A 24624-nucleotide genomic window follows, 5' to 3' on the forward strand; every position below is an offset into this window, starting at 1 on the left:
ACATCAGGAAAAAACCCAAACCGTCATATAAACATGTAGTGGAAATGCTAAGTCACGGCCTGAAACAGTGAACACCTGGTGGGCAGGCAGGGCCAACCCAGGGTAGCTCAGGTGCATGCAATGCATCTGAATGTCCAGAAGGGGTGGAGCCAGGATCTACCCCTTCCCAGATCTCATTTAAGGGTTGGCAGTGGAAGTGAGGGCATCTCTTGTTGGAGATCCTTGAGGTTTTCCAAAAGTAAGTGGTTCTTTTCCTTCATTTCTGTGACTGGTGCATATGAGCTCATTCTCATTTGCTGTAGACAAAGACTTTGTTACCTTGCCATTATCTCAGTACTTTCCACACCATTATAGCGTTACAATAAGCACAGACTAATTTAAGTTAGAAGGGGCCTCCAGTGGTTATCTAATGCAACTCTCTTCAAAACAGATCTGCTTACATCAGGGCATGGCAGTTAGTTCTTGAATGTTTCCAAGGCTGAAAAGACTACAGCCTCTGTGGGCAACCTCTTCCAGTATCGGATCACTTCCATAGTTAAAAATCACTTTTCTTAATAACAAACTAGAATTTTCCATGCTCCAGCTCGTCTCTGTTCCCTCACCATTCACATCTAGGAAGATCTGGCTTCATCCTCTCTGTGCCCTCAGTTACTCCAGAGGGTGAGCTGCTGCTGTCTGTCAGCTCGGCCTCAGCTGGCACTGCAGTCAGCACTGCTGCCTCCATGGGAGCTGCTCTAACACAACGCTTTGTGCTGCAGGCCCTGTACTTCAGAGCTAGACAGGGAGATGGGCCCGCTTCTGGAATTCACTCAAGAGCGTACTGCATCAGTGTTTGTATGTTCCATGCTACAGTATTTCATTTCTGACAACCACAAGCGAATGTAAGATACCAACCCAAAGATATGGCAAAATCTCTATAGAAGAGAATAATGAGAGCAATGTCACCGTGCAGGCGAGCTGTTTCCATAAGGAACAGCCAGCAAGGCAGAGTTCTCTGCCCAGCAACACGACACCGTTACCCACAGGACTACAACGTAACTGCTGCGCCTGAGGGCGGATCGTGGACGAGCCGCCAGCCACCAACAGACCGTCCTGCCGCGGCCGTGACAGCGAGAAGCCCGGGCAGCTCTGATCGGGCCGAACGCTCCGCCCGTTAGACACGCAGCATCTCACAGCCTCCGGCCCGGCCTCACCTGCGAAGCGGATCTTAACCAGGTCCAGCGGATGCAGCACCAGCGTGGACACGACGCCGCCGCTCAGCCCGGCCGCCAGGTTCTCCAGCTGCACGTGCCGCAGCACGGAGCGCGCGGGCGACGCCGGCGGCCCAACGGCGCACGCATGGCCCCGGGCACCCGGCGCCGCGCTCATCCCCGGCGGCGGTGATCTCGGCGCCGAGCCGCTCCGCGTCTCGCGAGACCGCGCCGAGAGCGGCGGGCCTGGCTCTTCCGGTCACGTGGCGGGGAAGGAGGCAGCCGTCGGGTGGAGGGCGGAAGCGGGCGAGCGTGCCCGTGTGTCCGTGTGCGTGCTGCTCGGCGGCGAGGATGCGGGTGAAGGTGCTGAGCCGCAATCCCGATGACTACGTCCGGGAGACGAAGCTGGATCTGCAGCGCGGTGAGAGCGGAGGGAGAGATGGAGGGAGGGCGGCTCCCGGCTGGGCCGCCACGCGCTGCTCGGGGGCTCCCGCGCTCCTCCTATGGCCGCGGGGGTGGGAGCGCTTCGCGGCACTTTCTCGTCCCGGTTGTGGTTTTCGTGGGCCGCCCTCAGTGCTGTGTGGTTACTCATAGGAACGTTTTGTACTTGTTGCTGATTCTTTGCTGCCGCCTCATCCTGTAGTACATCCTATACTAAGATTGGCAGTCTTGCTGGTTTTACTGGTGCTCTTCAGACGACTCCGGCCTGGCCGATGAGCGTGCCCTGCTGTGCTCTGCTTTCCTGGTATTTGTCGCCGTTCTTGCGTGATCACACCTTTTCACCTCTAACGTGTTAAAAATGAGACACAGCTTCTCCTTACTGTCAGAAATCAAGTGTGTAAAACCAGCAGCCCTTGTCAGAAGGAGCATATTTCCCAGTACTTAAAAGGGGATGTAAACAGGAGGGCAGTCAGCTTTTTACTCGGGTAGATAGTGATAGGACAAGGGGGAATGGATTTAAGCTCAAGGAGGAAAGGTTAGGTCGGATGTCAGTGGGAACTTTATAACTGAGAGAGTGGTGAGGTGCTGGCACAGTTGCTCAGAGAGGTTGTGGATGTTCAAGATCAGGTTGGATGGGGCCCTGGGCAGCCTGGTATAGTACCAGATCTGGAGATCAGTGGCCCTGTCTGTGGCAGGGAGGTTGGAACTTGATGATCCTTGAGGTCTTTTCCAAGCCGTAGTATGATCTTGGCTGCATAAAACATAGCCTCATCTTAAGTGGGATGGTAGGCCCATAGCAGTTCACAGTGTGTGTACTTTGTTGTTGGGTTGATTCAGAGATAAGTGGCTATGCTATCATAGCAGCTATTCGTAGTTATTTTATTGTGGCTTTGTAACTAACACACTGAAAAAGATTAAAGTCACCAGCTGGGACAGAAACTTAACATATCTTTATTTTCCTGGTGTGATCTGTATGTAAGCTGTTAAAACAAATTCTCTGTCATGTGACAGGATGGTACCAATTCAATTTCATCAGATTTCAGAGGTTTTAGTGTGTGTCAGATATCCTTTGGGAGTCAGCAGGCTGAACTAAGGATTACTTTATGGTGCATGATCTGGTGTCATTTGTTCCATTGTGCTTTCAGCCTTCTTGCACAAACCAGAATGGAGCAGGTAGCACCAGAAACACCCTGTCCATACCTGCTGTCTTTCCCAGTTTCTCACCAGGTGTATCTGCGTGAGCAAACGCAGGGTGGCCCTTAGTATTGGGTGTAAAAATCTCAGTGTCCCAAAAACTACCTCCCTGGCAGGAAAGTTAATAGGAAAAGCTTTCTAATTCAATTCACCTTGACCTACAGTTCTTACTGCGTTACTTATGCCTGTGTTACTCTTCTTGCAGTTCCAAGAAACTATGACCCTGCACTGCATCCATTTGAGGTTGCACGTGAGTACATCAGAGCTCTGAATGCAACAAAGCTGGAACGGGTGTTCGCAAAACCTTTTCTAAGCTCACTCGATGGCCACAGAGATGGAGTTAATTGCATAGCCAAACACCCAAAGAGTTTGTCTACAGTGCTGTCTGGAGCATGCGATGGAGAGGTAAGCAGTAGTTAGAAACTTCAATGAAAAGGTCTGTTTCTTCTCTTTCATTTTTAAATGCTCCCTATTTCGTGTGTGGGTTTTTTTTTTTTTTAGCTGTGGTATTACCTTTTGTTCAGATGTGACCTTCTTTCAGAAGCTGCAATTTGCCCAGTTTGGGACAGCGTTCTTCAAGGTGTAGGTTGTGACCTCCCAATGCATACAGAGTTTCAAACAGCTTTAGGCAGCAGCTCTCAGCTGTGAGTAGCAGCTGTGAATGTGGATATTTGCAGTCTGTGATTGTTTTTTTTCCTATTCTGCACCTGCATCCCCTCCGAAGAAGGTGAGCTGCTGCAGTCAGAAGATTACGTGAAGTCAGATAAGATATGGGAAGCGGTACACAATCAAAAACTTTGTGGAATAGTATAGCATATTGTTTTTTTAAAAAACAACAACAACAATAACAACAAAAAGCCTCTTTATTTGCTTGAAATTTTAAATAAATATTAAAAATTGCAATCACGGGTACTTCAAGAGTCAGCTGCAAGGGGGGAGGGAATAGCCTGTCTTCTCTGTACTCTCACACACTTCTTCATTTGATAGGGTTTGTATATTTTAAAGAGGTATTTTGGGTAGCTGGTTGCTTTCTGCCTCTTATAGAACGTATGCACATCCTGTGGTGCTGTAGGGGAGATTAACTTTTTCTGAAGAGGTGGGGAATATATTTATGTGAAACCAGACTTCTCATCTGCTGGTAGAGCAACTGCAGTACTAAGTGCTGACGATATGTGGAAATGGAGCTCCTCTGTTTCTTTTTTTCTAAATGGGCCCAATTTCTCAAACCGAAATATTTGTGGAAGCTGGACATCTGTATAAAATGAACTGCAGCAACTGGACTGAGAACACTTTATTTGTTACAGAGGTTATTTCCTTGTATTTTTCACTTTAAAGAGGTTATATTTGCTGAAATTATCACTGCTGTTGTCTCTTAGCAAGAATTCTAGTTCAAAAATAGGGGAATGTAAAAATAAGGTAAGCATATAGTCTAGAGGGGTAAGAAGTGAGAAGCTGCACTTCTGAATTTTCTTTTTCAACAAGGGAATAAATAATTTCAATGCTATAAAATTTGGCCATTGTCCAAGCCAGCATGGCTGGTTTGTTACAGCATGTGTGAGCTCTTGTACTTGAGCTACAGGCTGTTGGGGGGGGAAAAAAAAACAACTTAAGAACATACAGAATACTCTTGCTTTTTTAACAGGTTAGAATTTGGAACTTGACCAAACGACAGTGTATTCGTGCTTTACAAGCCCATGAAGGCTTTGTTCGAGGCATGTGTGCTCGTTTCTGTGGTACATCATTCTTTACTGTAAGTATATTGTCTCTCCTTAATGTAGTCTAACACCTGTTCACTGTTTGTTTTCCAGTAGGCAACTTCTCTTCTATACAACACTTAACGAGTACTAATTCTGAAGCTATTTATATCTTATTCAATTTGTCTCTGAACCTGACAATTGCTTCTGATGAAAATGCTTTTTGGTGCTGTGTTACGGGTATAATTCAAGATTATGGAAGAAATAAATAGAAATAATTGCTAGAGAATGGCCAACTAATTACATTTTGAATAAACTAGCTTTTGTTAGAGCAACAAGTATATTTATTGGAAGATGTATGAATATTTACTTTTCTAAATATTTCTATAGCCTGTCGTTAGATAGGCAGCTAATTCAAGATGGCTTCCATTGGATAATTATGTTCAGTAAAGTTATGTGAGTAAGGCTTTGTTCATTTGTATGAGCTTCATCTAATTGAGTTGCACGCAAGCTGTCTGAAAGTAGTGAGTCTTCCTGTTTGCATTAGAACAATTTTGTGATGAAAAAATACAATTAATTTCTTTACACAACCTCAGTACTCTACAGTGTTATCTTTTGAGCTTGACAAAAAAGAAATCACTTGCCTCCTCCCTCAAGAGCTATTTTAACTACTACATATTTATCTCTTCTGAAGTAGATACCAGGTTATGACACTAGTAACAATGTTAGGAATTGTAGGAAATTCTTAACGACTCCAAATTAGAATCTTTTTGTCAATCAGTCTTCCTGAAAATTGAGAGGTGGGAGGACCAAACAGAAGTAGCACTGTCAGAAGAGGAAGTTAAACTTGTAAACTTTTTTTGCCTGCTTCCCTGGCCCAGGTCATTGTGCAGTGTTGGGGAAGGTTGTGTTGGCATAGTGTGAGAGGCAGCATGATGTTAGGCACATGCAACTGGAGCAACTGAACTGGAGTGCCTTGCAACAGTTTAAATGCTTATCAGATGATTCACAAAAGATAATGTGGAGTTCAAGGTGCCATCTGATTAAGAATCACAACACGTAGCCTGACATAAGCTGTAAAGAGGAACTAGTTACTTTTTCTCCTATTCAATGCTGGAAACACCTCCTTTAATAGTTGGAAAGTATCCACAGTGACAACTAGATCACAGAGGGTTTTTGGGGGGCAATGTTTAGATAGTTTAAATAAAACTTAGTTTAAAAATCTTAAATGTTTTAATTTTTTTTGTTGCTTAAAAAGCAATAAAAAGGAAATTGCTCCACTGCTTCCACAGGCAGGCTGTCTATAAGCAGCAGCCACCTGGGAGTCAACATCTTTCACCTTTTCTTATTCCACTACCCCAGTTTTTATTGCTGATATTACGTAGCACAGAATACCCCTCTGGACAGTTCAGGTCAGCTGTCATTTTTTCCCCCTCCTCCCCAGTCTTCTTGCAGTTTCCTGCCTAACTCTAGCCTATTTGCTGATGGGAGCGACAAGGATAATAACAGTGCAAGCACTGTTCAGCAGTAGACAAAACATAGGTGCTGTCAGCACTGTTCTTGCCACAAATCCAAAGCCTGGCACCATATGGACTACTGTGAAGAATGTTAACTTTATCCCAGCCAGGCCATATATTTTATCAAGAGTTCTTAATGAAATATTATGACAAGTGAAACCAATTTTCTTGCAGGTATAAAAGTGAATGGTGAACAGAAAGAGCACTTTATTTTTGTAAATCTAGTAATCCATTCTAGTTTGCAAAGTTCCTCTTACTTAGTTGCACAGACATCTGGTGAAATAAAACAGAATATGTTTTTGTAAAATGCATCCTTTCTTCACTCTTTCTAGGTTGGTGATGACAAAACTGTAAAGCAATGGAAAATGGAGAGCCCAGGATATGGAGAAGAAGAGGAACCAATTCATACAATTCTTGGAAAGGTAGTATAGCTAAGCATTGATTTCCCACATTCCTTTTGAATTAAACTTGAGCCAATTCTTATCTAGCTTTTGGAGAAAAGAAAAATAGGTTGATATCACCTGTTATCATAGTGTGTTGCAAAGTGATGGCATCAAATTTTGTAATGACACTTTTAAAGTACCTTCAAAATTTCATTGTATTTTATGTTTAACTAGAGAGGAGTATCTCAAATGTTAGCAGAGACTGCTCAGTTCTGTCTCTACTAATCATTACTCTCCTGGGAACTGGTCAGATCTTCCTGTAGTTGATTTCTGTGTGTTGTAAAAACTTAGTCTTCATTAAATATTTTTCTTTTATTGCCATATCTTACAGCCTTTCAATACAGAATTTTGGTTTATTTTTGACAAAAACAAATGGAAAAAACGTATACTTCAGCACATTCAATTGTTCTCAAAATTATTTTATCAGCACTGAATGCTTTTTATGAGTAGACAACTTGAAACTCTATGTCTAGTGATTATGTCTCACTTTCTAATCGAAAATTTGTACCCTTAAAATTCCATTTGCTTTGAAGATAGAAGCCCACTTACAAAGCGTGGCTAATACCCATCCATTGGAAGCTAGCAATAAATGCATGCATTTCTGTCTTATAGACAGAGCCCAGAATGGCAGCCTTTTGTAGAGTGGTACACCTAATAAGACTCAGTTTCCAGCAGCAACAGTCACTTGGTTTTCAGTTATATAAATGAATAAAAGCATGGCAGGTGTAATATGTAACAATCAGAAAACACTGACATACTTATGTGTTTGGTTTTGTAAGCTTTTTCTTTTTTCCACTTTAAAGACAGTGTATACAGGAATCGATCACCACTGGAAGGATGCTGTTTTTGCTACCTGTGGCCAGCAAGTAGACATCTGGGATGAACAAAGGACCAGTCCCATGTGTTCTCTGACGTGGGGTTTTGATAGCATAAGCAGTGTAAAATTTAATCCAATTGAGGTAACCTTTTTATTATGCATTGGAAGTCAGTATTTTTCTTTATAAACATGAGGTCTAAGCTGTCTTAACATCATCTTTAACTGCTTTTTCCAAACATAAACTTCGTTATGTGTTTCAACATAATATGTAGGGGGCTGTATATACGTGTTTTCATAAGCATATTCTGTTAGAAGGTGGTACTGCATATTTATCTCTATCATTTCATCCTGTTGATGGGGGAGAGAAGAAAGCAAAGCAGGGAGGGCTCTGTTCTGCCTGCAGCAACACATATCTGTATCTCAGTTACGTGGCTTAGCACTTGTGAGGCTGCGGAGCTTTCATCTGTGGCACTTGCTTGTGGCAGCAACTTTCCCTCTTGGGGCAGAACAGCAGCCTCTGATCTTCTGCAGCAGGTCATGGAGTGCTGAGGCTGGCTGCACTGGTAGTTGAAGTCAAGTCTGTGAGAAAGTGTGTAACTTATCAAGAGGGCTGGGTGGATTCTGAAACTTACTGGAAAAGCTATTTAAAATGTTCAGAACTAGCTGCACATCAAGAATGGTAACATATTTACTTGAGTGAAAGGAACTGCTATCTGACTACCAGCTCAGTGAAATAGGTATCTGATATGAGTTGTTGCTTACACTAGAAATTTTTAGGAGACAATACGCACTGATCATATATTTTGTTTATTCAGACGTACCTTTTGGGCAGCTGTGCTTCTGACAGAAATATTGTGCTGTATGATATGAGACAATCAACTCCATTAAAGAAGGTATGTTCTCTTAATTTTAACAGAAGCTTCTGGCAGTAATAATCATACTGAATATGAAATAGTCTAAGTAGTGCTGAAGGTAGAGAAAGAGAAGCTGTGATTTCACTGAGTTTTCATCTTTAATGTTGAGTCTTTTAACTGAGTAAATTTTGAGACTTAAAAGAGCCTTTTCCTGCATTCAGACAGGCTGTCGTGCTCACTCCATTGTAATTCTTGATAAAGTGCCTGACCTGACAGCAATTTCACAATAAGAACTTTATGTTCTTGTATTGAATTCTCTGTATGTGTGATTTTTTTTTTTTTTTTTTTCTCCTTGCCAGAAATAAACAAGGTAATTCCTAAGGCATTTTCTTTCCACCACTAGAGAGCCTTGCTCTGCATGCAGAGCAGTCTTTTTCTTTTTTTATGGGGATAAATCCTTCTGTGTGTATGTAGTGTAAACGTTTGATAGCCAAGTTCTTGGGAACTTCATAATGCAGTCATGTCTTAATCAGGACTCTTTTTTTTTTTTTTTTTTTTCTTTTCTCCTTATTTAATGACTAAGCATATCTACAATTGGTCCAAAGTAGAAGGTGACTGCTACAGGTCTAGATAGTTCTGAAATGCTATTATTTAATGTCTTCAGAGTGACATGAATCACTCTCAGCCCAGGTTTTCATGCACAATGCCAGAACTGTACAGAGGGTCCTCTTCTTAGGCTCTCTTTTAGTTCCAAATGCCACTGCTGCAATAAACTGAGTACTGTTAGTTGGGGTGAATAAATTATGAAGCAAGATACAGAGCAGGAATCTTGACCAAACCTGTCCCCTTTTGAAAAGAAGCTGGATTTCCTAGCAATATTAGAGCTACTTTAAGCTACGATTTAAAAGACTTATTTTACTTGTAGTGTGTTTCAGTTTTGCAATCATTTTGCAGTGCCTAGAAAACTTGAACAGGGAAGATTAAAGAACTCTCTTAGATTGTTTGATTCTGTAATAATTATATAACATTTATAATTTAAAAAAACAATAATGGAATTTGAGCAAATTCTAGTGTACGGACTATTAAAAAAAAAAAACCAGCTGTTTTTCATTGGCCTATCCTTTCAGTACATTTCAGCTCTCAAAATTGAGGTCAGTTCAGACAGTTGATGATTGCATTCTGCTCTGGATGCCTTTTATTTCTGAAAATTAGCAGTATTTTGCATTACAGACTTGATATTGTGCAGAATAACGTCACCTAGGAAATGAGGATTTATGGAAAATGTGAGTCATGAGGATATGAACACACTCGAAGGACACAGTCCTTGTTTTTTTGTGTAGGTTCAGTAGAGGCCATCACTATCACATTGTGTTCATTATTTAATAATTATAATTAGTAAAACTGTATTTTGTTATACATATGTATATGTGCATTTTTTGATATGGTAAGGTGAGAGCAGAAATGAGCTTGGAGTACCATGGTGTGAAATACTCAAACTTCAGGATTTTCAAGTAGGATTATGGCTGGCCTGCAGTGTTATAGAAAATGATCTATTTGTTAATCAAGTGCCCCATAATTATGCATCAGAATGCTATAATAGCTTTGCAGATGCTGGTTCAGAACATTAATTAATGACAATATTCTCTGAAATACCATTTCCTAAGCATGTTTGTTTATATGGTATTTAACAGTATACATTAATGTAACTGTAAATATGATGAAGTCAGATTTTTAAGATGATCCAGGTTTACATGTTAGTTTCTGGATAAGTGATTGATAAGAAGAACTTACTTTCAAGATGACTTGCAAAGTAACACTTAATTGCAGTGATCACATATTGAGGGGCAGGAAGTCTTGGGTTCCAATCATAATGCTGCTAAATATACATCCTCTCAAGTATGTCGCTACTTGTCTACCATGCTTATGTATCTAGAAAGTGGTTGCTTCTCTCTTGTGGTATGAGAAGCTTTAAAGTATAACCAGTATTTTACTGTCTGCTACAAGGTATCAACGTGTAAATGTCTTTCAGGTTATCTTGAACATGAGGACAAATACGCTGTGTTGGAACCCCATGGAAGCTTTTATTTTTACTGCAGCAAATGAAGATTACAAGTAAGTGTTATCCTGCTTGTTGGTAATCCTGACGTAGTATGTTTTTCAGTCTGTTAGTGATTTGTCATCATGTTAAAATACATTAAAAAAATAAACAAACACCTATGTAAACTGTAAGTTTGAACATTTAAGTAGTAACCTAGCAAATTATAAACTCAATGACTTAAAAAGGGAAAAAAAAAAACAAACAAAAAAACCCCACAGAACAGACCCTACAATTGGTAGTAGACTGCCTGTTCCTCTTCCAGGCAGCCTATGCAATTTATAGAAATGCAGTTTAACTATGCAAGCATAATTTACAGTAGGACCTGGAAGGGAAATAATATTGGTCCAGTCTGAGGCAATCAGTATAAGTGTTTATTTTCTTACCAGCTCTTGTGAAGCTTGATATATTGTACCAATCACCTATTTTGATGAGAACATCTCTTTAAAATTAATCTTTTATGAAATGGCTCCAAAGACTGCAGTACTTACCCTTTCAGTTTCTCAGAGCTGTTTTTTACTTCTGGGCGATACTGTTCATGTGAATAGCTAATCTGGTATTGAAAAAGCTGCCTCTTCAAAACTAGGCCACTGCAAAATGTGCTCTGTATCCTTTTTTCCAGGAAGTCAGTGATCTAACAATAGATCACTGCTTTCTTTTAGAACATAGGACTTTTTTTATCACTTATCTTAAGGCTGTTTTTCCAAGGAGATAGAATCTGGCCCAAACCTTGACATTGTACTGAAAGTATTGCTTTTCACCTGTTTTGGTTATGGAGTGGCAAGGCTATCTAATCTATTTATACATCGTTGTTTTCCCTGCAGTAAGCTAAATTTGGTAGCTGTTAGGGTAAATTCTCCTCTGGTAAACTGTGTGCAGCATGTATCAAAAACATGCATGAAGTGTTAGCCGATTACATGAAGTAGCAGTTTTGAAAGTGATGCTAGCATACTTTTTCTTGGAGAATTCAGGAGGAGAAAGTATAGTTGCCAGTAAGTAATTGAGTAAGAGACATTGAATTAATTCCAACTATGCATTCATCTGTTGGAAGGAGGGTGAAAAGCTTACTGCTAAATTAGAAAATTTTAATATAGTAGTTCTACCAAATGCACACTAAAAGCTAATTTCATTAAATGCTTTGTCTGTAAAGCACCCTTATTTATTGGTACTGGGCAAAAAAATGATGTATGCAGTTACTACACCTTACTATGTATCAGCAGGTTTTGTTGATTCACAGGAGTACAAGTAAGCCTCAGGTGTTAAGCTTCACAGCTTCACAGCTCAGGCAGAACAGCAAACCAGCTGTGGTCCAGCAGCTATGTTCATTTTTACAGGCAGTGTAAATGGTGCAGGTCTTCAGCTCTGCTGACGTAGCGTCTGTTTGTGCTGAAGGACCAAGCTTTACTTGGATTCCTACAGTCAGTGGATGTCTGATACAAGGACAACTAGGCTATAGGAAAGGGTGCCAACCAAACAGGAATTTCACAGCAGACATTGAATTACTAGGAGATTCAAATATGGGAAAGTCTAGAAACCTAGGAGTTGATGGGCTTGCCATAATGAGGATAACCGATTGAGAAGTGCTCGTCTGAGTTCACATGATATATCTGAGGAGGGGAGCTAAGAAAGACAGTGTGCTAGTTGGAGAAATAGGCAGAGTCAGTGGCCCAGGGGCAAATACTGTAGGGAGTGGTAGAGAACTTTGTTATTTGAGAGTGACCAAAAAAAACCAAGGTCTGGTTCAGTAACTAAAGCCTCTAGTTAGGAAGCTTTTTTTCAGGCTCTAAGTACTGCATCATTCTTTCATTTGTTACTTGCAGTTTTGAATTCTCTCTGCGGTTCAATCCCTCTTCAGGTTTGGTTTGTGCATGATTAAAGCAGCTGTTAAGCAAAAAACTATTCACTTTGGAGTTGTTTGGATATTAAGCTGTTGATGTGTTTATTTTGCAGCTTATATACTTTTGATATGCGCTACCTTACGTCACCTGTGATGGTGCATATGGATCACGTGTCTGCTGTTCTTGATGTGGATTATTCACCCACTGGGAAAGAATTTGTTTCTGCCAGCTTCGATAAGTCTGTCCGCATTTTTCCTGTAGACAAAGGTCACAGCAGGTGAGTGATTTTACAACTCTGTCTTGCTCTCCTGAACCTCAGTGACCTCCCTCAATAATCCGTAAAGTTCTAATTCTTATCTTCACTGAGGAATTCAATTGCAGTGGATCTTAAGCCTTATTCTGTATACAACTTGACTCTAATGGGTCATGTAACCAACAGCTAATTCTGGAATGTCTGTGAGTAGAACTTGTATTTAATAAGTAACAGTACTTCAGCTATTTTGTATTAAAACTGCAGTGGAGTCCTATGGGTACGGTTTCTGAATTATTTTATGTTTGGCTTTTTCTTCTGTTTTTTGTTTGTTTTCTGCTGCATAAGTATCCAGGATGGAGGCTATATGTCTACGAAAGCATTAGTTACTTATATAGAGGACCTACTTCCATTGCTGTGTGTGATACTACTTATTGTATGCTAAATTTCTTTTCCCCTATGCATACTCTACAAATTTGTACTTTTTTTCCATGACAGCTTTCCAAGAAGATGGAGCATCAGTTCTGAACTACTGTTCTTATGTGTACTCTTTTTTTTTTTTTTTTTACCAAAATTGATCTCCTTTTCTTTCCCTGCATATCTGTCTACAATCTTTATAGGTCACTTTGTACTCTATCTGTCACCACCGAAGTTCACAGTGGCTTACAATATTGTAGCATTTGGTTTTCCAGCACTGTCTTCATCCTGTATGGATGGTTAGTAAAGTTGCTGTGAAAATCACTGTCATGGATTCCCAAGGATCAGTATGGAACACTTTTGTGATCTAATTCCATGCACTTCAGTACACAGTGTACATACTGTGTTAACCAGGTTCTGAGTCATATGACAATGCTGTGAATACAGTTCAGTTTGAATTAGATTTTCATGTGGTACTTCATAAAGCAATGTTATAAATATATTGCCGAAGTTCAGATCGCATCTGTTGTCTCCATTATTTTCTTCTTCAATTTGATGAAAATCAAAGCAAGTTATCAGGTTGATCTCGTATCATTTGTTCTTCATAAACCCACCTTCATTATTCTGTCAGCCTTCTGGGTTTTTTTTCCCTCCTTTATTCTTTTTCTTTTACTCTCCTTCCACTGTCTCCCCACCTTAACCTTGTCCCCCAGGATGGTTTAAGTTTCAGGTGGTTTAGAGGGGGTGGGGAAAGCTGAATATTAACTGGGGGGACTGTATCTTTATTTTGGGTTGATGTAATTTTGTATGCATTATTTAATGTGTTCGTATGCTCCTGTACCTCATTAGAGATTGAGAGGGGCTGTTGTTATTTTCCTTTGTAACTAACCTACGAGTAGTTTGTTTTTCCTGCAATACTATTTGAAATATAGTTAGGCAGTGTAGTGCCTTTTTTTTGTTTGTTTGTTTTTTTTTTTTTTTTTACTTCCCCTACTCTTCTATTATTAAACAGCATGGTTAAAATCTGTGCTCCCCAGGCTTTCTGTGCTGTGGAACGTTCACAGAAGGGGTGATAGGTAGAGTTAAATCACTTCATTGAAGTAAGTGAACAGATCCCATAATGCAGCAATAAAAGAGTTAAAGGCTTTTATTCCACATTACAGCAGATTGTTAATAAGGAAGAAATTTTTCCTCATTTTCTCATTCTTTTTCCCTGTTTCATTTTTTCTTCCTCTCCTTTTCTCTCTTTGTCTTTCTCTTTGACTGCTATAAGTCCTAGTGGGGAAGAGCCTTTCAAATGAAGAACTTAGCTTTGTATAATCTGACTGGGGCATTCTGGGACACTTAAAATTTGCTAAAAGCTGTACTCTTTGGGAACAGTGTAGTTGAAATAAATCCTATGGAGGGGTGAGAGATGTCCAAACAGAATGTCTGATCCCTCTTAGGAAAACTGGGTGGCACTTCAGGGTATCTGTGAACAAGAACCCTGATAGGGTTCCTATTTACTCAGATTTTTGATCACCCACCAGACTGAAATTGAATCTCCTAACTTCCACGGCTTTGTATTAAATAAATAAATAAAAGGGAGGTTGTGTAGCCATGAGAAATAATATATACTAGGAAGCTGATTTAAAGTCAGTAAATGCCTGGTAAATGGAACTTGATGTCTGTGGGTTTTTTTTAAATGACACATCCAAGTTATTTGGCCATCTTTTGTGTTTTTCCTTTCTCTAAAAATGGAATTTCATAAGTTGTGGTGAAAGCAAGAGAAGAGAGAGAGGCTGAAAATTCAGGGAGGAAGGGGAAAAATACTGAATTCCTCAAAGGTGAATGAAAAAAGTGCATTACTGAGCCAAATATTAAAATGAGAGTAACTACAGGAATGCTTATGAAAATGCATATGTGCTTACGCAGTATTAAACCTTTAATGTCAGTAAAACCTGATGTAAGCATCGGTGTTTTTGGAAGGTACTTGTGCTCAGTTCTTTGCAGTGTTTCTGTAGTGTAGAGCATCACTTGAGTGTGAATTACAGTGATGGTTAATGTTACTAAAGCTTACTTAAGGTGATACATGGTTTATATGTTCTTTTCACACTCCCTGCCCAGATCAAGCTCAGTCTAGTTTTTCATGGCTTCTGAATATTGTTTTTGTATTTCTCTTCTGTTACTATTTGGATTTTACTTTTAAAGATAACTGGGTAGAGGGAAGGGGATGATCTCAGCCGCAAGGTGTGACTGATGAGCCACAGGGCTGGGTGGCAGTGGGTGATGCTGTGTTCTGAAAAATATTTTAAAATAAAAAGTGAAAACTTATTCTTTTGTGAACAGAAAACTGCTATTTGAAAGGCAACATTGGTAGGAAAAGAGACGATAAAACATTTAAAAATGTTTCTCTTTACTTTAGAGAGGTATATCATACAAAACGGATGCAGCACGTCATCACTGTAAAATGGACTTCAGATAATAAATACATTCTGTGTGGCTCAGATGAAATGAATATTCGTCTGTGGAAGGCCAATGCTTCTGAAAAACTGGGAGTGGTAAGAGACTTGGTTTTTTGCTTTTTGTTATCACAAGGCTGGATGTTTGAGGTGATTTTTTTTTTTTGTTACGACAGCTGGTTAGCCTGTTCAACTTCTAACGTTTTATTTCTAAAGGAAAAATGTAAAATTTTAGCATGACTTGTATTTAATTTGAAAAGTAATGTGTGCAATACAGCTCTTTGTGCTTACTGTGGCTTTTAGTAAGATTAAATGCATTTTTATTGCTATACAAGATAACTTTCATCTTGTTTAATTTTAACAGTAATAATGAGTTCTAATTAACTTTTTCTTGATGCTACAGGGGAGTATACATAACTTTGCACTAAAAGCAATACATTTGAGTTTGCTATGTGTAATTGTGTCTACTGAAGCTTAAGGTTACTGCTTTATAAAAATTTTGATCTGACTCATGTCCAGTTCATGCCACGATAGGCATATGCACTGCTGCAAGTAAACTATATAACAGTGCATAACTGAGATGGTCATTAGCTTATGTAGCTCTCAAATATCAAGTGGGTGAGCTAGACTGAGCTCTATTTAATACAATTATACGATACAGTCAGTTTGGTTGAAGCCTTCCTAGTAAGAGCGGGTTCAATCTAATTAGTTGCATATCTTTTCAGTTACATGTGTCCAAGTGGTTATTAGTGGACAAAGCCAAAATGTTCTATTACAGTTACACTTGCATATATTCATTCACACAGGTGAATTAAAGTACCGAGTATTGACTTCAGAGAGAGAATTTGATGCTTTGTCCACTGGGAGTAATACCTTCATGCAGCTTTATGTTGTTAGGGTACCTTGGGGGTGCTTACACTGCATTTTCTGAGCTCATCAGAAAAAGCAAAACTGTCAAGTAATTCTAGAAGGAATTTTGACTTGATCTTGTAAAAGACTGATGTAGGAGGAGAGGGGAGCTGGAATTCAGGGAAGAATATTGTACCGTTAAAGGGACAGATCTGTTCCATACAGCTGTTTGTGTGGAGGGAATGTGGAAGTGATAATGTCTGCAGGGAGGGAAGTGAATGTGGGAGGGGTGGTGGGTCAGTGAGAGTGCTGAGGCTGCAGTGTGGATTGGGAAAGACATGAGCTGCTCTGCACTGGGGAAGATTGCATATGGAGCAGCACAGCTAAAATGATGAGCGTGTCTTTAGCCGTAGCTCAACATAAGCATTCAGAAGGCTTGTTATTTTTTTTCTCATGCTTGCTATAAAGTAATGGGAAAAAAGCCTTTGTACCCTATGCAGCATTTGTGGTTACAGGCTGTTACATTTAAGTTGGGTTTCTTTAATGGACTAACTCTGTGTTTGGGATGCTATTTTTTTTTCTGTTCTGAACTGATTCTTAGGATTTTTTCCAAGTAGTGCTTTAGTAAAATATTTAACATGTAAATATCAGCCTTGTACTTGTGAATCTCAAGGGCTTTGAAGAGCTTGTTCTGGACATTTTGATGAGTTTTATATTGAATTTGCTTAGATGGTGCAGTACTGGGCAGACACGTTACCTGTTTTTCTGTTGGTGTATGTGTAGGCTCACAAGAACACCCTTTTTACAGGGTTAGCTGAAGTTTTCTCTCATTAATCACAATCTCCATAGTTAATGCAGAAGGACCATTCTGTCTCTCTAACATGCTGTTCCAGAACAGAATAATCTGTGGTATTTTTACCACGCATCTTTATTCTGTAACCTTTTTGTGATGGACAAGTGGGTAAAAAGAATGTCACAATAGCATTTTTGTATGGAATACTAATATTTTAAAATAAAAACAAAATTCAATCTGTTGACTACTAGCTAACATTGGCTTCTTCCTATGGAAGAATAAGGATACTTTGCTTTTAGAAGTATGTACAAAACTGAGTGCTTAGAATATAGAATCAGGGTTGGAAAAGACCTCTAAGATCCTCCAGTCCAAGCGTCCACACATCACCTGTATTTCCCACTTAAACCATTCCCTCAGTACAACATCTAAACACTTTTTGAAAACTTCCAGGGACTTCTGTGTCACAGGAATATTATATACCAGAGGGACTGCATCACTGTAGTCCAAGTACTTGAGAAAATGACATTCTGTCCTCTTCTGTAGTATTTGCATCAGTGAGAACTGGCTATGGATGGGTCTAAAAGAGGCACTGCCAGTTTTGATTGTCAGGTGCCGAGTATCTTCTGCACATGAATGCTCTTGTTCTATAACCTGACTGTGAATCCTATGCATGATAGGCTGTGCCTGTTTTTTAAGTATATTGCTGCTACTTGGCATACCTCTGGGAGTCTGTGTGTAGGGTTGAGTTCTGCTTGTGTGGGATCATATGAAATAGCTTTTTAGTTTGTATATTTAGGGGTTTGTAAGCATTTCTGACAAATCTTTGGCCGTCAACTACCAAGATGACTGTCAGTTATTGTAACAAGTAGAAACAGTTGCATGTTTTTTTCCTTTTTTATTTTTCATTATCTGAAACTGAAGTTATCATTTAGAATAAACATCATGTTATCTTGCAATATCGAGAAACACTTTAAGAAAGCAAAACTATTCAGAAAAACTTCAAAGGAACAGATTATGTAGAACTGCTCTCATTTCAGATGGGTGGTGCTAATGAACTTGCAAAAATTGTTGTAATAACTGATAGTGTTTCACAGCCCTGGATCTTGTGTGGAAGCATGCTCAATTATTGCATTGTTGAAGCCTTGAATTTAAAAAGTTATAGAATTTTGAATATTGAAGTAGTTACTGTCTGGAGCTGTTAGTGCTGCCATGCATTTTTACAGCAGCTATATCAAATCTTATTTTTCACACGTTCAGAGATGAATTATAGGTGTGAAGACTTAAGGTGGAGTCTTCGTGGCTTATCACGTTCTTGGATATAACTTCAGACTATCACTTGGATGCAGGCAGCAGTATTAATCCTTGTCCATCTAGCTTGGTTGTTCCTGACTTTGTTGCAGGTGTTAATGGCTATTTATCAGATTCTGCTGTTTTTCTTTAGCATCTGCTCTTTGTTTGTTGGAGGACTGGTGTTCTTATCTTCACAGACATGTGCTTGCTCAGTTTATAAATGTCCAGCTTTTCCGTAGTCTGTGCCTATTTTTTGAACATTTCAAATATTCAAGCTGAACATTCAGTAATTCTGTCGGAAGTGTCAGAGTGTGTCTTAAATGCTTAGTTGCTTGGTCTGCTATTTTTCTTAGCTGAGAAGATTTGATTGAATGACTCATCCAAAGGTCACCGTGTTTCTGATATAATGCCAGCATCTTGAATACATTGTATTTTGAGATGGATTTTTTTTGGGGTGCGGAGGGATAGCAACCAACATCCTGCAAGAGAAACAGAAAAGGTAATCATCAAACATTGTGTTCTCTGTTGGGAGCGTATTCTTACTGGAACCTCGCAGTGCTGAAACAAGGGAGTTAGACTGAACACAGTATTTGGGTTGTGACTGATGAACATTAATCCAGTTGGAGAGTTGTACTTTCTGAGCAGTGGCTACCCTAGCAGTCATCAGTTCTGACATGCATGTTTCTTTTGGTTTTTAATGTATTTGGCATTGCACTCATTATTTAAAATCAGTGAAACACTGAAGTAAGAACCCAAGTCTCTTAAGGAGCCAGAGGCATGCTGTCTCCACTCCACTGACAGTGAATTTTTATGCAGGGGTAACAAACCCAAATCTTTCTGTTGAGGCAATTGCTTTAAAATAATATGCAATGCTTTTTCATTATTATTTTATTAAAATTGCTTTTTTTTTGTTTTCCCTGTAACGGTGTGAAGGCAAATAAGACTTCACAGTTTCTATTTTTAAAGCAGTAACCATCTAACTCTGCATGTCCTGCAACAAAAGACCCAATTTAACAGGAGTTTTAGGGTACTGCGAATTGTTCAAATACTGTACGTAAAATGTGATGAGTATATGTGAGGCTTTTGTGCCTGAAGTCGTGGAGAGGGTTGGAATTTCTGAAAAGAGGAATACCTTTGGATTGGAGGAAAAAAGTTACAAAGGTCCTAGCAAAAAGACTGGAAAAGCAGTGATAGAGTAAGTTTCAGTTAGTAAAATAGTAAAATAGCTGAGGATTAGACAGCGCTGGATCACTGGAGAAGAAAACTTGATGCTTGGGAATGATTTGTATCTCAGTAAGCATAAAACTAGTGTGAAAAATAAGTGTAACAGAAGTGGAACAGAGGTTTTATACATTCTTACAAGACACAGAGATAACAGCTTTCAAGTATGGACTGAATGAGATTGGAGAAAGTACAATTACAAGTCTTGGTTTTGGTCTAGCAATGAGCATAAGCAGGAAAGCATCAAAACAGTCCAAGTAATTGTATATCCTTTCAGTCTCCCTCTGGTATATGGTTCTGTTTTGCGAGATGGGGCTGATAACAAGCAGCACCAGATATTGTGTGACAAGGCATTCTCTTCAGAGTGATTTTTCCTTTGTGATTCAGTGCACATGTAGCTCCATCCCTTTAGCTACGATTCTGTGCTCTTCACTTCTATGTTACCTTTCTTTTCTTTTGTCCATTTAGATGTTAAGAAGCTGTAAGGTTTTGATTCAAGGGAATGATGAGTAATAAACTTCATAGCAACCAATTTTAGAGTATTTGCAGCATAGCAGTGGAGAAATTGCAAATAACAATTTTTTTTCTCCACAGACTATGTTGTGGAGAATTGCTGGGATATGTTTGCCTTCTAAAAATGTTTCATCTGTGTTCTATCTGCCCTAGCTTAGAAGAGCTGTCTGGACAGGATAGATAAACAGCAACTTCCTATTCCTCCTGAATTAGAGGAAACTAATAGTGCAGAGTTTTTAAATATTGTGTGGTACAAATGCACAGACTTAAAAAGGGTATCATTTATTAAAGGTGACTTTAGCTCTGCAGTCAGGGCTCTGGAAAAATGCTTATCTTCCTTCTGCATGGAGGGGTCAGGAAATAACCAGCTCCTGTCATCTGGAGGGAGAAAAGAGGGCGTAGTTTACTGAAGCACATATTTTCCTATTGCTGGCAGCTCACACTTTAGGGCTCTTCCTCCCTCTTCACTGTGTTTGCTGCATAGCAGTGCTCCTGTAGCAGCACAAATCCTTGCATACACGTGATTTCTGGTTTCTTCATACAGGAGGAGAATTGGATGTTCACTTCAGGATATATGGAAAAAGGGTCGTAAGTCATACCACTCGTGATATGGAAATCCCAATATTTTTTAATACTCTACAGAGTATTCTAGTTCCTGTAAACAAAATCTCGAATCCCGCTACCTTGTGTCGCTGCCTTCATGGCATCTTCCTCAGCTCAAAGCAGTATGGAAAGTAGTGGTGTCTTCAACTATCCAGGATGGCCTTTGCAAGAGAGAAACTGGAATTTGGCACCTTACTTCAGTCTGCTTTCTTGGCTTGCTAGTATTTTTGGCAAATAGACTCTTGTCAGTAACCCAGGGGTCTTCTTCCTTTGTTTTCTTTTAGTCATCATGTGGACGCATAGCCTGGCTTATTAGGCATTGACGTTCACTAATGGAATGCCAAGGCACCAGCTAGGTGCATTTCTAAAAGCTATATTTCACTTAAAGATGGGAAGAGACTTGGGTATATCCACTACTTAATCTATATTAATTTTTTAAATAAGATATCCTGGATGTATCTTTAATCTGCAGATTCACCTCTTGTCTGCAGAATCACCAGGGTTACACTAAATCAGCAGCAATTTGCTCTTCTTAAATTAAAGAAAAATAATTGAATATAATTAAAATAAAAGCTCTTTGATTTTGATTATGTTGGCAGTTTTGGGCGGAGTGGGAACACCTGGGACTTACTGAGAGAGAACCAGCTCTTGAGGCTGGCTCACTGGAATGAATTTTGCTGAAGAGACTAGCTTTATTATATTAGAATTGAGGAATTTATTCACCTGCAATTAGAGAGGTTAAGATCAATGTAAGTAAAGCAGAAGGATTTCCATCTGTGAATAAGGTGGTGTGGGCAAATGGAGGATAAGAGTTAATACTGTGATACTTGAGTAAGAATTTTCAGTGACGAGCAACTCTCCATCTGATACCTGCTTTGTTTTTGTCCCAGAAGAGAAACTGCTTTGCCATATTTTTGAGTTCTTGCTAACAGATCATTAGTGGTATTTTTTTAACTAAATTGTATAATATATCCAGAATTGATGCAGTGTGACAGAAGTCACTTCTAAAGGTGACCTCTGGAGTAGAGAAGAAATAGCTGATTGCTAGTTTCAAAAGGAAAAAAAGTATGCTCCATAATGTAGCTGAAATTCCCAGACTTCTTTCGTGTAATAAATTGGGGAAGGGTTTGTTGCTGTTCTGGCTTTTGTGTGTGTATGTGTTTGTCTGAAACTCAGGTTCTGTTTTCTCTTCAGAAAGTAAGAAATTAATGAAACTAAGTCCGTTGCAGGGACTAATTAACACAACTCTGAACTACTGCTTTGTCTGTAAGACTTCAGGTGCAGTTAGTAGTGGATTCAGTGCGTGGGGAAGGCTACAAGACTTGTGCTGCTGCTTTTTTGAGAGCACAAAGGGTCTTTAGATGTCTGAAACAGTGGAGCTCTGTAGTGTCTTGGCAAAATACAGGTAGGAAGGAGAAGACAGGGCTTGTTACAGTAACGTATCTACAACCTGAGTGACTTGTGCAGTACAGGGCTTTTCTTCATACGTTTTTGCTTGCTGCTGTGGTTCAAGTCCATACAAATCCACAATACTTACAAACTGCTGTTCCTTGTGAAGCAGTGTATGCTTTAAACAGAAACACCACGCATAGTTTTTCCTCTTATGAAACAAGTACTAGGACCAGAGGAAACATGCCTAGGTTAAAAAAAAAAAAAAAAGTCCTCCAGAGGTTAGCTGCAAGAAAGACACCTCTCACTTCGTGTTGTTCCTGGTGGCTTAGACATAATTTTAAATGTGGATACAGTTTGTCTTCTTTGGGTAATACTGGCATTCCTGTATTTCATGTTTGTGATACTAAGTTATTTTTACCCATGTGTTGAAAGCTGGAATGCCCTGTGTGCCATATAGGCAAGCTAATACTTGAAATCTCATATACAATGTGCTTCCTAATGGATCAAGACACCATGTAAGGTTTTGGCCATGTGAAGATCTGTCTGTAAAGCAGTTCTTGAATACAGTTCCTCTTCAGCATTTGTACTTATACTGACTAGTGATTAAAATCTGCGAATCTTAAAGAAGTTTTACCCTATCGGCCTTTTCTGTTCTTCCTTCCTTGTGTAGAGCACATTAAAATCTTGTTCTGGGAGAGTTTGGTTACTTCTCTGAACTTTGAGACTGTGATGTTTTATGTTTGAACAGTGAGTCATCATTGAAGTTGTTGGTTTTAATGTTTATCTACTGTAATTCTTAAATAGCTGTAAGCACAAACACTTGCTAGAAAGATGCCATTTGAATTAAAAGTTCAAACTACGCTTTTTAGAGAAATCTGGAGTTAAGTCCCTGTTCTTTTATGTTTGTCTGTGTTGTTTTCCTTGTAGCTTGCACCACGAGAGAAGGCAGCTATGAATTACAATCAGAAGTTGAAGGAGAAGTTCCAGCATCACCCGCAGATCAAACGCATCGCTCGGCACCGTCACTTGCCTAAGAGTATCTACTGCCAAATCAAAGAACAGCGGATCATGAGAGAAGCTCGTCGGCGGAAGTATGTCTTCCTTTTCCACCTTTGTTTTGTCTTTCTCTTTGTTTTAACACAGTGTTGACAAAAACAATGCTGTGGCAGCAGCGTATGGGAGTGTGTGAGAGGAGCAAGTATGAGCTACTTCTAGCATCCAGAAAGGGATCATGAATCAGTGGATTGATTAACCTTTGATTGTAAGAAAAACACGGACAAGTGTCAGTATCAACAAGGACTGGCTGCTTCCCAGAAGTTTGCTGATGGACCAGGAGTGAATGTCATGTTATAAGGAGCCACAATGCTCTGTTACTGTGACGTAATGCAGCACTGCAATGGCAACAGAACAGCCTGTCTGGGAGGGGTGTTGTTTCGGGGGTTTTGTGTTTTTTGTTGCCTTTTTTTCTTTTTTTAAGTCAGACTCTAGGATGAGTATTTTCAGTCATGTGGATCGTTGTCATGTATTGGAGCAGAATATGGCATACTTTACTGTTAATTTCACAGCTGAAGTAAAAACAAAGTGATGGGTTTTACTCATCTTTCTCAGCTGACTTACAAACTTGAACAGCAGATCTTGCTAACTTGAAAACCAAGTAAGCTGTGCTCCCAAGAAAAGAGTTGATTTGAAAGACTATTATGGGTTGCCTGATTTTAAGGGTACTTACCAAAGGTGCAGTTCCCCTTTTCAAATAGGGATATATGTTGGTTTTAGTTAATAAAAGCAAAACTTATTATTTTATTTGAATTTTAAGAGATCTCCAGTATTCTCTTAAGAAGCTGTTGTTTGATAAAACTTTGTGCTGACTACTGAACTGCATTTTTCTGCTTTCTGTTTCTAGGGAATTGAACCGTCGTAAGCACAGCAAACCAGGATCTGTGCCAGTGGTGTCAGAGAAGAAGAAACATATTGTGGCAGTAGTGCAGTAATTGTTTTCACATATACAAAATGTTACAATGAAAGAAAATGTCACTATTGAATGAACCCACTATACAAAATTTTATGGGCATTGGTAAGACAAATATATGGGCTCCAGAGATGTTGCTTTTCTTATAAGTGTAAACTGATTCCAATTTGTGAAGTCATTGCCTGCTTTGGCTAGTCATAAGAATTGGTTCTGGAATCATTTATTACCAGCCTGATGTTACTGCTCTAACTCTGTATTTCAGTGGAGCTTGATGCTTGTGATGTGAGCAGATAGTTTGATCACTGGTGTAGGATATCAGTAGTTCAAGTCCTACGCTCTGATACCATTACTACAAAACAAAATGGAAATTGATGCAGATTTTTGAGAGGCAGATAACTATTTTTCACATTAGAACCATAAAGCCAGTTGTCCTTAGACAGATTCTTAACAGAAACCTAGTAAAATAATCAAATGACCTTAATGCAATCGAGTAGATTTTGATTATTCCAGCTGGCAAATATTCTGCTTCATATTTATTGCAGCACAATATATTGTTTCCCTTTTATCTAAAAGAACCTTTCTGCAAACAGTTCTGTTTTGCTCTTAACTATTGTTATATGACTTGACAAAACTTCAAAGACTGTTAAAGTTACTAATGTTAATAAGAGTATAGTTGAATAAATCTTTTTATCTTAATTAAAACTCTCTGGATGAAAGGTGGCACAAATTTATAACAGACAAACTTCAGATGAGACTTCATATTTGAAGTTTATATTAACAATAAAAGCTTTACATTCCCCAAGGTA

At 39.3% G+C, this 24624-nt stretch overlaps 2 protein-coding genes across 2 annotated transcripts in view; one reads left to right on the forward strand and one right to left on the reverse strand.

Moving 5' to 3' along the window:
* SLC25A32 (solute carrier family 25 member 32) overlaps nt 1-1440 on the reverse strand; it is a 16644-nt gene extending 15204 nt beyond the window's left edge. The window contains exon 1 of the mRNA XM_010709203.4: nt 1194-1440. Coding sequence (XP_010707505.3) covers nt 1194-1368 — 175 coding nt within the window. The 5' untranslated portion in view covers nt 1369-1440. The remainder of the gene's footprint in view (nt 1-1193) is intronic.
* Nucleotides 1433-24624, forward strand: DCAF13 (DDB1 and CUL4 associated factor 13). The gene is made up of 11 exons (XM_010709194.3): nt 1433-1611; nt 3031-3230; nt 4468-4575; nt 6369-6458; nt 7283-7438; nt 8112-8189; nt 10180-10262; nt 12196-12360; nt 15155-15290; nt 22780-22943; nt 23753-24624. The coding sequence occupies exons 1-11, from the start codon at nt 1542-1544 to the stop codon at nt 23838-23840; spliced, it is 1338 nt and encodes a 445-aa protein (XP_010707496.1). The 5' UTR covers nt 1433-1541; the 3' UTR covers nt 23841-24624.

Source organism: Meleagris gallopavo, chromosome 3 (genome assembly GCF_905368555.1).
Source record: "Meleagris gallopavo chromosome 3, MGAL_WU_HG_1.1, whole genome shotgun sequence".
NCBI classification, from domain to species: Eukaryota; Metazoa; Chordata; class Aves; order Galliformes; family Phasianidae; genus Meleagris; species Meleagris gallopavo.

Bases quoted from the DNA above. Each gene is read 5' to 3' on its own strand.
- DCAF13 (XM_010709194.3), top strand. From the start codon at position 1,542: ATGCGGGTGAAGGTGCTGAGCCGCAATCCCGATGACTACGTCCGGGAG. The intron at 1,612-3,030 runs GTGAGAGCGGAG...CTCTTCTTGCAG, and splicing joins GAAGCTGGATCTGCAGCGCG to TTCCAAGAAACTATGACCCT. The intron at 6,459-7,282 runs GTAGTATAGCTA...TCCACTTTAAAG, and splicing joins TTCATACAATTCTTGGAAAG to ACAGTGTATACAGGAATCGA.